Raw genomic sequence first — 13,311 nt, 5'->3', positions numbered from 1 at the left:
ATGAATGAGAGACCAGAGACTCAAGAGGATAATGAAAAAGCAGGGAAGGAAAGTAGAGGAAATACACATACAAAAAAGGATGCAAAATGACGATGAGGCAGAAAATGGCATTTTCAGCTGAGATGGCTAACAGGCCCCTCATTCTGCTACAATGTGAGATGGGCAGTATTCAGAAGCATGTGTTTTCTTCCTCTAGTGTATGTGTTGTCCATTTATTTGCTCGTGATACCCAATTTCCCCCTTAAAAAGATGTTTAAGGCTGTTAGTTAATATTAGAAATTTGTGGACAGAGGGGTTTGTGGAGACGAGATTTTTAAAAACTCAAGGTGGCCACCATAATTATGCAATCAAAAGCTTTCCTCCTCTTTTATGCAATTATTCCAGCCACTCCTTTGTTCATTTCCACCAGAATTTCAAGGCAGCAAACTATGCTTCATTTTCTTTTCCAACAGTATTTCCAGAAAAATAATCCTGTGAAGTAGGATAGTGAAATGCCTAGTGGATTTCTATGGTTTGAAATGAACTTCTAACCTTCAGTTTTGGATCATTATATCCCATGTCCTAACCACATCACCCTGATCAGTTTTCTTTGGCAACTGGCTTGAAATGAGTGAAGGAATGCCATCCACAGCATTCCCAATACTTAGGATGGGGTGACTGCCAAAACAATTTGTTCATTCCATATCCAAACATCCGTAAACAAAGTGTATATCTTTGTAGAATGAATCATAGCATCCATGAAAACAAGAGAAATTTATAGAATGGAATAATAAAAAGGTCCAGATTGAATTTAATATTGTGATTTGCATGCCTCATCACTACATCCCCAATTGTGATAGTCAACAAAGAATTCTATATCCTAAAATTATTCTGACCTGGTCAAATAGAAAAAAAAAAGAGAGAGAGAGAGAGAGAAAGAGAACATTTCTTATCTTCTTGTTAAAAAAAGAGGAAAAAAAGAACAGGCCAATTGTAGAATGCATTGTGTATTCATCATGCCTAGTATTAATATATGTTTAGGTACAGTAGTGGCCAAAATTGTGGAAACCTTTTGGGAAAATTGTATTTTTGAGGTTTAATGGCTAATAACATCACCTTTTTTTGGAGTTTCAAGATAATCATATTTCACTGCTGGAATGGCCTGGGATTAGCCCAGACCTTAACCCAATTGAAAATCTATGGAGCCGTCTAAAGAAACTTGTTAGTCAGAAGCGACTCAGCAATAAAACCCAGTTAATAGAAGCAATCATTCAATCTTGGTTTCAAATTATAACAGCTGCAGAACTAAAAGACCTGGTTCACTCCATGGGAAGAAGTTGTAAGGCCATAATCCATGCAAAAGGTTACCCAGCTAAGTATTAACTGCCATAGTGATAATTTTTGCATATCTCATTTTTTCTATGGTGATAATTTTTGTATCTAATTGTTTCTATGTGTTTCACTTTTCTTCTTTATACTGTAACTGCTATTCTAATAGCAAATCCTTCATAAAAGTTAGTGCATTTCATTTTTGATTAAATTATCTTTCCATTGATATATAATTTTATGGTACTACTCAGTGGTGAAATGTAAAATTTGTTACTACAGGTTCTGTGGGCGTGGTTTGGTGGTGGGGTAATGTGACTGGGTGGGCGTGGCCAACTTTTTTTTTTTTACTTTTAAAAGCATTTTTTCTACAATCTCTTCAGTCGAAGAGGTTGTAAAAAAATGCTTTTAAAAACCTCTGATGACCAGGCAACTAAGCTGGGATCGTCAGAGGCTTTTAAAAGCATTTTTTTCTACAACCTCTTCGGCCAAAGAGGTTGTAGAAAAAATGCTTTTAAAAGCTTCTGACCTATCAGAGGCTTTTTTTTTTTTTACTCTTAAAAGCATTTTTTCAGCCAAAGAGGTTGTAGAAAAAATGCTTTTAAAAGTAAAAAAAAACAGCCTCTGATGATCGTGTGGCTCATCTGGGCATGGAGGGGGGGGGGAGACACGCAGGGATTTTTGCTACTGGTTCTCCAAACCACCCACCACCATCGCCCTGGTACTACTCCAAAAAAAAGTGGTGTTATTTTAGAAAATTTTTAGAAAATACACTTTTCCCAAAAGGTTTCCACAATTTTGGCCACTACTATATGTATAACACACATCTCTCGTTTTCATCATTCCTCCATCCTCAATTATTCCCATCTACCATGACATTGTCACGCTAGCTGGAAACTATGAGAATTGTAGCGCAAGGAAGTTGGAGAGGGCCAGGTAGAGAAGAGTAACCTTTGAAGGCATTCTAGTGAATGTACTACTTGTACATTTGTAAAGTAAATATTATCCTTTGTTGAGCAACTTATTGAAATACATCCAATTGGCCAAGGCCATAGAAGAGAATGTACACTGCTGCACGTGAATTTTGTGTGAGACCAGCACAAGTTGTCACTCTTGTATAAACCCTATAAACTTAATATACTTTTTTCCAACATTACTGAGGCAATTGGTCACCATCTGTTGGAAATACAGGGAACTGATGTTTGTTTGGTATTTTGATGAACTTTCTTTTAAGGTTTTGAGTGACCTGACTTCATAATAGTGTCAAGAGTAAGTACAGCAGGGATATAGTCAATCTAGTTGAACAGACACATTGTTTTTTGAAAGACCCTCAAAAACCCATAACACAGTTGTAGAATACAAATATCAGAAATGAATTACAATAAAGTGTGTGTATTGACGCACATACTCACACAAAGGAACAGGAAGTTCAACTTACCTTGGCTTCCATAGCCTGTGTCAATACCCGAACCATCCCAGGATTCCATAGCACTATCCACACTAGGGATCGTGGTGGAATACACCTCAGAGAGCTTGCTAGTTTTCTGAGAATCAGTCAAATCATCCTCTAGGTCACTAACCTCAGTCATACTCCCAGATTTTTGAGGAAAAGTCCCTGGAATCCAAAGAAAGATGCACATGGAGGCACAAAATGTTAGTGATATTCCACAATTTGTTTGGTGTCTTTTATACTGCATGCTATTATGACAACAAACTAATGTGCATGAGTTTCACAGGATGTGGGCCTAATGCTACATCTCATAGATGACACAGGATGTTTCAGTATTGCAGTAAGGTCAAGGAGCTTTTCCTTTTTTCTTAACTTTTTTAGCCTCAACTTGTGTGCCATAATTGATAAGAAATGCACAAACAGCACTTGAAGTGAAGTGTTAATACCACTTTATAATGCCTTGGTAAGGCCATACTTGGAATACTGCATCCAGTTTTGGTCGCCATGATGTAGAAAAGATGTGGAGACTCTGGAAAGAGTGCAGAGAAGAGCAACAAAGATGATTAGGGGACTGGAGGCTAAAATATATGAAGAACATATGAGGAACTAGGTATGTCTAGTTTGATGAAAAGAAGGACTAGGGGTGACATGATAGCAGTGTCTCCAATATCTCAGAGGCTGCCACAAAGAAGAGGGAGTCAAGCTATTCTCCAAAGCACCTGAGGGAAGAACAAGTAGCAATGGGTGGAAACTAATCAAGGAGAGAAGCAATTTAGAACTAAGGAGAAATTTCCTGACAGAACAATTATTCAGTGGAACAACTTGCCTCCAGAAGTTGTAAATGCTCCAACACTGGAAGTTTTTAAGAAGATGTTGGATAACCATTTGTCTGAAGTGGTGTAGGGTTTCCTGCCTAAGCAGGGGGTTAGACTAGAAGACCTCCAAGGTCCCTTCCAACTCTGTTAGTCTAAATTCACTTTTCTAGAGTTAAAAGCAGATGTCTGCTGCCAATATGAGTTTAAGTACATTTATTTAAAATTGAATGAAATCAACTAGAAACTTATTTCTAGGCAAACGATTTTTGCATTTGATGATGGCATTTCTGAACATTTAAGCTAACATCATCTGGACAATTTGTTTTTAATCTTAGAATCTTTTCTAGGCAAAAAGACAAATATAAATTTGTTATGAGGATGGATGAAGTTGCTTACGGTAACTCTACTGAAATGGCACTGAAAATTCCAATTCGGGATATTTCTGAAGTTGCAAGAGAACACCTGACTTTTAAGAGGTGCTGTCTGAGAGTTTTTAAGAGGTGAAATGGATTTCTATAAACTTCAGCAAGACTTTGTGTTGTCCACTTCATGGCTGCAAATGGGGTTCTGGAGGGCTGTCCAGCAATGCTCAAGAGACATAGTGTTTTAGATCTGCTGCCTATTAAGAGCAAATACAAAGACCAGAAGCCACATGTTTAATAAATATTTTTCTTTTCTCCTTTTCTCTATTCCTTCCTTATCTATTCACTATTTTACTTTCTTTATTTCTTTTGTGAAATTTGTATTGTTGTCTTTAAAAAATCTAATTTATAAAAACTATAAGAGGGAGGGAGGAAGGGGGAGAGAGACAGAGAGAGGCAGAGAGAACAAGCATGTCCCAGTTTGGTGTAATCGTTAAGGGAGACTGTGAGTTCTAGTCTTAGGCACAAAGCTAGCTGGGTGACCTTGGGCCAGTCAGTTTCTCTCAGCAATGGTGAACCACTTGCCAAATACCGCAGCCAGGCTATAGAAATGGAATAAATAAATAAATAAATAAATAAATAAATAAATAAATAAATAAATAAATAAATAAATTAAAGACAAGAAAACTTGTGTGAGAGGAAAACATTGCATTGCACTTTCTTTTAAAGGAGGTGTAAAGTTCAGAGAAAGTGTGAAGTGTGAAATTCAGAGAAAAAAAATCTTTTCTCTGCATCCTTAAGAGATAGGCATACAGGTAGTCCTCAACATATGACCACAATTGAGCCCACAATTTCTGTCACTAAGTGAGACATTTGTTAAGTGCATTTTCCCCCATTTTACGACCTCTCTTGCCACAGTTGTTAAGTGAATCACTGCACTTGTTAAATTAGTAACCTGGTTGTTAAGTGAATCTGAATTCCCCATTGACTTTTCCTGTCAGAAGTTCGCAAAAGGTGATCACATGACCCTGGGAGACTGCAATCGTCGTAAATATGAGCCAGTTGCCAAGCATCTGAATTTTGATCACATGACTATGGGGATGCTTTAATGGTTTTAAGTGTGAAAAATGGTCATAAATTACTTTTTTTCAATGATGTTGTACCTTCGAATGGTCAGTAAACAAACTGTTATAAGTCGAGGACTACCTGTAATTCAGAGCGATATTGATTTAAATTAATTAATTAAAAAAATTAAAAACTTACTTTCGGTTTGCTTTTTGATTTTTAGCGTTACTGTCTCTCCAGCCATTTGGAGTAGATGAATGGCTTCGCTTAGGGGCTTCCCTTTAAGGCTGACATTATTAATAGCTAATATCCGATCTCCTATGTGGATCGCTCCAGTTCTAAGGAAAAAGTAAAGGAAACTTCAGCTGTGACGCATGGCAGCAATTTCATTTAAAAATCCATCCATCTACCGTCAATTATAAGACAGAGAATACTATGGACATCTGAAGAAAAATATGAAAATAAAATCCATAATGATGTATAGATTTCCAGCCATTCATCATTCATCGTTCCTGTGATTTATACTGGGAAGAGAAATTCTACTGTGTACGTATTCACATTAATAAAATAATAACCAAGGAATAACTCAACAATTTCATATCAGAAATGAAATTGGTCAAAATCTTAACCTGGAGATGATGATGATGATGATGATGATTTGTCATATCTTAAGAAAGAGCCTAGAATTAGATGAAATGTCAAGATCTCATAATGGTTCGGCCATTTTTAATTTTTAAAATGGCTTCAAACTTAATTTTAGGATGCTTGGGATGGGGCTAAAGGCTACTGTGACGGTAGAAGGTAAGGAAGATTGCCTTGATGGAGATACACAAGATCCATTGTCTAGGCAATTGAAGATGGGGGCAGAACAGGGATCTATTTGAAGTTTGCAACATTCAGATCATATTCAGAAATGACTCAGGAAATCACCACCCTATTTCACTGGAGTATAAGGGGAGGAGGTACATCACAATCAGACTTGCAGGATTCTGTTATTATAGCTAAACTCAATAAAGTACAATTATGATTGTATGTGGATTTCGTTTTCTACTGGGGCTGACGATGACCTTGGAGAAGCCATCCAGAAACGATTAAGGCAACAACAGATGCAGAAGTACTGTATGTCTAGGGCCCAGAGAGGCAAAACAATACTCTAAAACTGGGCTCTCCAACCTTGGCAACTTTAAGACTTCAACTCCCAGAGTTCCTCAGCCAGGGAAAACTTGAACACTTTATTGATAAGGGCTATCATAACAGTTGTTTACAAGCCTGCCCCTGTTTTCCCTGTGTTTTCCCTTCCCTTCCTTTAATACAGAGGTCTTCAAACTTGAGAGCTTTAAGGCTTGTGGACTTCAACTCCCAGAATTCTCCAGCCAGCTTTGCTGGCTGAGGAATTCTGGGAGTTGAAGTCCACAAGTCTTAAAGTTGCCAAGGTTGGAGACCCCTGCTCTAAAAGATTCTGATTGGCTGCCTCTAATTCCTGTGATATTAAAGCAGAGGTCTTCAAACTTGGCAGCTTTAAGATTTGTGGACTTCAACTCCCAGAGTTCCTCAGCCAACTATTCTGGATGGCGAATTCTGGGAGTTGAAGTCCACAAGCCTTAAAGCTGCTAAGTTTGAAGACCTCTGTATTAAAGGAAGGGAAGGGAAGGGAAGGGAAAACACAGGCAGGCTTGTAAACAACTGTTATGAGAGCCCTTATCAATAAAGTCTTCTAGTTTTCCTCTGGAATCAGGTTTTTTTTGATTTGGCAGTGTTTCTTGACCTGAGGGGTGGGAGTGGAAGACCACCCCTCTTAAAGTTGCTCAGGTTGAGAAACACTTGTCTATGGAATAGGTTGGACAGTGACTAACTCTTACAATATAGATTCCACTCACTTCTAGACAGCTTCTACTGGATAGCAAGAGAAAAAAAATATATTCCCTTCCACTTGCCTTTAGATGTGCTTTCAGTCAGAAATGGAAAAATAATGGTTTTTAGGTATATTGCATCAATTCCCCACTTCCACCCCAAGGATCTTCCTTCCTATATTTATGAAACACACAAGACTTTAGGTATATATGCTGACCTAAGACTGTAATAAAATTGCTTTATTGGCTTAAGTCTTTCCTTTCCTGCATTGTCTTTTATGGCTAATGATTTTTACTGAAAGCATATACAAACAAAAGAACACCATATGGTTTTTTGCTACAGAAAACAAAACCTTTGTACCCTGACATGCAATTAATATTCCAAATCCTGTCTGTGGACAAATTCGTATTATATTCCAGCAGTTAAAAGGTTTGGAATGGATTTTGGAGGGGAGAGGGGAGTTAGTACAATACAGTACTGTATATTAATTTCATAACTGAACAATAGAGGTCACTGTGGCTCAATCAAAGAGCAAAACAGAGATATTCAATAGAGCAGTGTATATTCAAAAAGCTTTTATTTTATCCTTGCTGGGTGGTGGACTTGAAGTGAAAAGCTCAAGTAGTCACAAGACTTTGAAGGGAAATTAAAATTTGGATGCCTTCTGTACTACTTTCTTGGCTTCAAAGCCGAAGAAATCCAGGCTATAGGATGACATAAACAGGAGGAGTGGGAGCCGTGGGAATATTGCAACAACTACATTGTTAATGGGCCACCATAAGATGGCACTGTTGGCTCAGAAAGATAACAGAAGCAACTCAAGAATTAACTTAGTTTGGAATCATCAGGTCCTTAACAAAGTCAAAAAGACAAGGTAGAGATTCAGCCTTTAGAAACCATTAACAATGGTCAGCCTTTATTAGCTTGGTAGCATCCTAGGAATTCTGGCTAAGTCCCTCGATTGAATTTTAGGACAACATTTCTAGCTGTGTTAATGGGAATATTTCCTTATTCTTCTACTGAACAGTTTCTTATGTCATTTCTGTTAGCAATTGTGGAAGTCTGGCCTGGCCAACATGTATAGAAACCAGGCAGATAACTCTACAGACAAGTGCCTCAGAATAAGTCCCCCCTATCCCAGCTTCTACATGAGAATACATGTATGCTGAGGATATATTATAGAGGGAAAAAATGGTAGATCTGTGTCCAAGGGACATCTGTACCTTGGAACAGTGTTTCCTTTAGTGCAGGGGTCCCCAATCCCAAACCATGGCCTGGTACTGGTCTGCAGCCTGTTGGGAACTGGATGGTGCAAGTCATGGGCAGGTGTGTGAGTGCATGAAGCTTCATTTGTGCAAGCGGCGGACGTGCACATGAAACTATCCCCTCTCTGTCCCCCCACCCCCACTGACACCGCTGCTGGTCCATGGACCTGGAAAGGTTGGGGACTACTGCTCTAGTGTATCTTGTCTGTCTGTCTGTCTGTCTGTCTGTCTGTCTGTCTCTATTTGTCTGTCTGTCTGTCTGTTTGTTCATCTGTCTGTCTGTCTCTCTATCTCTCTATCTCAAGGGTGTCAAACTCAAGGTGCTTAGATCTGGCACGTAGGGCTGCCCTGGAAACAATGAAGGACCGGCCCGTGGTGCCTCTGCTAGCGAAAACAGAGCTTGAGAGGGTAGCCCCCCCCCTCCCAAGCTCTGTTTTCACTGGCAGAGGGTTGCAGGAGGCTGTTGCAGCAGAAAATGGAGCTTGGGAGCCTGTTTTCACTGGCAGAGTGCTTGGGCCACCACAGGCGCCCCCTGACATGAGTGATGTCATGCTAGCCATGCCCACCCTGGCCACGCCCCTGAGGTCAAACACAACCCTGATGCGGCCCTCAATGAAATCGAATTTGACACCCCTGCTCTATATCTATCTATCTATCTATCTATCTATCTATCTATCTATCTATCTATCTATCTATGATCATATTTTTCAACTGCTCATCTTCCTCACAGAGGAAGGACTCTTGATGGCATCTTGATGATAAGCCACCTCTAGGCAGACCAGCTAGTAAAGCAGTCTAACGGCTGGACCAAGAGTGTGTCCCATCCCACATTTGTTTTTTGCAGCTAAGAACCCAATTAACTATGACTGCTGAAAACTAGAGTGAGGTTTCCTCTTTCTTGGAGGAAGGGAACATGTTAACATTGTAATGTTATCCTTACAACAATCTTAACATTGTACTGTAAACTCAGATCTGCAAAACTACTATCACCAACTACTACTACCCCCTCCCCCCCAAAAAACCCAATTTAGAAAGAAATCCGATTTCCCCATACTCTGAATCCCCCCACCCACCCCTTACGTTATTTTGCAAATCTGAAATATTGGTGTGACCTAGGTGGCCACACTAAAAAGTTATGTGATCCCTAGGAGTTGAAAATGATTTTGATGGTACATGATTAATCAATCAATCAATTATGTGAGGGTGCATGGAAGCAATTTCTTAGGGTTTTGTTTTGCTTGTGTTATGTGCCGATGTTCCAACTCCTAAGCTATAAAGATAGACTCAAGTCTTAAGTTCCACTGAGCTCAATGTATAGGGGAGCCCCTATATAAGACTATATTTGGGTCTAATCCTGAGCACCAGAACAAATAACAGGTAATCAAAGCCAATTTAGGAGGAATATCTTTGAATGTTAAAACAACAACAACAACAACAACAACAACAACAACAACAACAACAGCAACAGTATTTTCTTCTTTGGTAAAGTTTCTCATGTGGGTTTGAATATTAATCTGACTTTTAATTATTGTTATGGTATGTTTAGGATTACACAAAGTATCTGTTAAATAAATCTTTGGACCCTGGTTATTTTTCATCTCCTTTCTCTCTTTTTCCAATCTTGTCTTTCAATCTGCCAGGATACAAAGGGTTTTTGGTTTTTTTTTAGGGAAAAGTAGCAAACAAGAAAGGTAAAGCAATGGAACTTTTCAAATAGGGTGTCTTAAACTGATTTCCCTGGTGCACATATCTACATAAAACTAACAAATGTCCATAACATTATCAACACAGTATGGACGCCTGTGCTATCCAAGAGGCTGAATGTTTAGAAAAATCTATCATACGATCTTGTTTTTCAGATCATTCAATGGAAAGTGAGCAGGAGAGAACCAACCTAGAAATAAGAAGAAATTTCCTAACAGTCAGAACAATTAATGGCTTGTCTTCAGAAGTTCTGGGTGCTCCATCACTTTAGGCTTTTAAGAAGAGATTGGACAACCATTTGTCTGGAATGGTATAGGGTCTCCTGCTTCAGCGGGGGGTGGGGGGTGGACTAGAACAGGGGTCAGCAACCTACGGCTCTGGAGCCGCATGTGGCTCTTTCACCCCTCTGCTGTGGCTCCCTGTCACTCAAAATATGCGTCACAACCGCCAATGTACGACATCCGCTGGCACGCAATTTATAGAGCTTTTCAACCCTTGGCAGTGTAGGAAGTTAGCACCCACCCCTCTCCTGGAAGAATGAAATATTTTAGGAAATATGAAAAAGGCAGAATATTATATTTCCCTGGATGAGAAATGGATAAGCATGTTTTGAAGCAGCTCCCATCTTCCTGCCACCACCCTTTGTCAATGGGCCATTAAGGCCTGGGCCAGTCTATTCTATATAACAAAGATCTACCTCCTTCAGGCAGAGCCATAGTAGGAATTGCCAAAGATCCAACAAAGATAGGATTAGCCCTCTACACAATAGCAGCAGAAACTCACCACATGTGACCTGGGAAGCATGTGGCCTGGGAAGTACATGTGACCATCGCCAGCAAGGCTAGCTAAGACCCCCACCCCCTGGGAGTCTGACAACCAGTCAGGGTACTCTTTCTGGGCCCCAGGAAGTTGAAAGCCAGAGAGAGCATAAAACCCGAAAACTCGCTGTATCTCCCCTTTTCTGTTCAGGAATTCAAGCCTCCTGTCCACCATTAAACCATCTTTCCAAGCAGTCTCCATGTTTCCAGTGTCTTTTTCCCCACTTGGAGCAGAACCCAGAAGGATGTTTCTTCCAACAGTAAGCCAACCGTAGATAAATCCAAGAAAAGTTTCAGAAGAAAACAGAACATTTAATTCAACTACATATGCTAGTTTTGTGGCTGCTCAAGAAATAGTCAGGCATGGGAAGGGTTTTGTGGCTTCTTTTCTTTGGGAAATGGGTCCAAATGGCTCTTTGAGTGTTTAAGGTTGCAGGCCCCTGGACTAGAACAACCTCCAAGGTCCCTTCCAACTCTGTTATTCTGTTAATAACAGAGTTATTAACTGATTATAATAACAGAGTTATTAGCTGATAATAATATCAGCTTCTTTGGAAGCTGAAGCCTGCAGTGACACTCCAGGCCTCTGACTCTAAGGTTGCAAATTGCAACTCACCTTTCTGCCAGCCCTCGTTTTGTCAAGCCTGAAATGACAATGGGGTCAAAAGGTTCTTCTGTGCCTGAAATAGTGATTCCCAGGGGCCCACCATATCTCTTCAATTCCACTGTGTAGATGATAGCCCCAGTAGTTTCTTGCTCATCTGTTAAAAGGAACAAAGAAGCTGAATAATCACAAATGAAGGCAAATAAAGGCTGAATAATGATGACAGAAGTCATAGAAAGGCCAAGCTCAGAAGAAGTTCCAGTCAATCACAAAGAAACTTGCAGCCCTCCGAATCTTTTTGAAAGGGCCTGTTTGTATATGGGTAGCGTGTGAATATGCAAGCATATTAATTAACAATATTGATTCACAATCTGTCAACCTCATTAGTCTTCGAAAGGATTTTTTTTGTCAACAGATTAATTCAGAGTTTTTTTACCAGAGTTATCCTCATCCTTCCTGATCTTCAATTTGACAAGTTCTTCACACTGTTTTAAAATCTGCACTGCGTCTTCCATTGAGCAATTGTCAAGTCGGATATTATCAATAGCTAACAGCTTGTCTCCAGGCTCCAAGGTGCCAGTCCTGCATACAAAGAGAAAACAAATCTTTTAGAAAACATTCTAAATAGTGTTAACATTTGTTCTTTTCAAGTGTTAACAGTGTTGATGATATGATGAAATAAGTGTTGGGCAAACAAAATCATCCAAATTTTTTTTTGTAGCTGTCTTTCAAGGAGGGAAAAAATTGTTTTAGAAAATGTTTTTTTTAAAAAAAAAAGAGAGAGAGAGAATCTCAGAAGAATTCTCCTAGTCTCCTTGCACTGAATTTAACTACAAAGAGGCCAAGAGGTGTAGATGTAATTATATTGTCTTCCAAATGAAGGCAAATATACATGTCCCAGGAGAACGTTGCAAGATCCAATCTGGGTCATTCACCAGGAGCAGAGGTTTTGTCTTCTGAGCTTTAGGACTCATGCTGGAACCTATTTTCAGGGAACTTCTCTCCAGCTAGTCCGAAAGTTTGGAAGCCAGAACTCCTGTGATCGATCCAGATTGGATCCTGCTATATTGCCTTCCATTGCACAAACATTTCTCCAGATTAACAGAGTTGGAAGGAACGTTGTAGGTCATCTAGTCCAACTCCCCACCCAAGCAGGAGACCTTACACCATTTCTGACAAATGGCAGTCCAATCTCTTCCTTGAAAGCTTCCAGTGATGAAGCTCCCACAACGTCTGAAGGCAACTTCTGTTCCATGGGTTGATTGTTCTCAATCAACCTCTTGAGAATTCTCATTTCTCTTGCCTCTTCATGCTTGAGATGACGTTCCAAAGGAAGACATTAATGCAAGACTCTTTCTTTTAGGGTTCTTCAGATTGGGAAGGGCAGGCAACCAAAAGGCTTTAAACCCAGTCTTTCTCAATCCCAGCAACTTTCAGATGGCTGGACTTCAACTCCCAGAATTCCTCATCCAGCAATACTGAAATGCTGCTTTAGAATTTTGCAAAGGGAAAGTGAAACATCAACTCCATCACAACAAGAAAGGAAACTCAAACATTATGAAGAGGAATTTAAAAGAAATTCCCAGACACCTTGAGAAGAAGGTAGAAAAACAGATGCTTCTTTCTAAAGGGAAGAACATTTCCAAGGCAGATTTTGGTATAGTATTAGTCTGAACAAGTATGAAAGATGGTTGAGGTCATAGAGAAGTATTACAGATCTTTTGAACAAATTCATTACTATTGTTTATTAAGATTCAGAAATAAAAGAAAACAGGTAATTCACTCACCTATGTGCTACGCTCCCCTTCTTGATATCAGAGATAATTAAAGGCTCACCAGACTTTCTGCTTGCTGTTTAGGAAGAGATACATGCAGACACTCAATCCAGGCATTTAGAGTCCATGATAATCTTCAGAATTATCTATTACCAGCCTTCCACAACCAGGCATTCCTGCAGAATTCCCAGTCATTATGGCCATTAGAGCACACCAGGTTGCAGAAAACTATATAATCCAAACATTATATAAAGTAGGAAGCAACATAATATATTTCCCTTTTTCAATTTCCCTTTA

The 13,311-nt window shown here is 39.4% G+C and overlaps 1 protein-coding gene across 1 annotated transcript in view; it reads right to left on the bottom strand.

Moving 5' to 3' along the window:
* The window catches only part of GRIP2 (glutamate receptor interacting protein 2), a 276,423-nt gene that overhangs the window by 21,332 nt on the left and 241,780 nt on the right, over positions 1 to 13,311 (bottom strand). Inside the window, exons 15-19 of the mRNA XM_070936883.1 lie at positions 13,027 to 13,090; positions 11,676 to 11,821; positions 11,252 to 11,396; positions 5,196 to 5,335; positions 2,744 to 2,920 (exon numbers count right to left, since the gene is read on the bottom strand). Of these exons, the coding sequence (XP_070792984.1) occupies positions 2,744 to 2,920; positions 5,196 to 5,335; positions 11,252 to 11,396; positions 11,676 to 11,821; positions 13,027 to 13,090 (672 nt within the window). The remainder of the gene's footprint in view (positions 1 to 2,743; positions 2,921 to 5,195; positions 5,336 to 11,251; positions 11,397 to 11,675; positions 11,822 to 13,026; positions 13,091 to 13,311) is intronic.

Source organism: Pituophis catenifer, unplaced genomic scaffold (genome assembly GCF_029215685.1).
Source record: "Pituophis catenifer annectens isolate HBS135680 unplaced genomic scaffold, rPitCat1.0.hap2 SCAF_2, whole genome shotgun sequence".
Classification (NCBI taxonomy): Eukaryota; Metazoa; Chordata; class Lepidosauria; order Squamata; family Colubridae; genus Pituophis; species Pituophis catenifer.
Note: the sequence above shows the minus strand (reverse complement) of the source record. Positions and strands in the feature narration are given on the sequence as shown.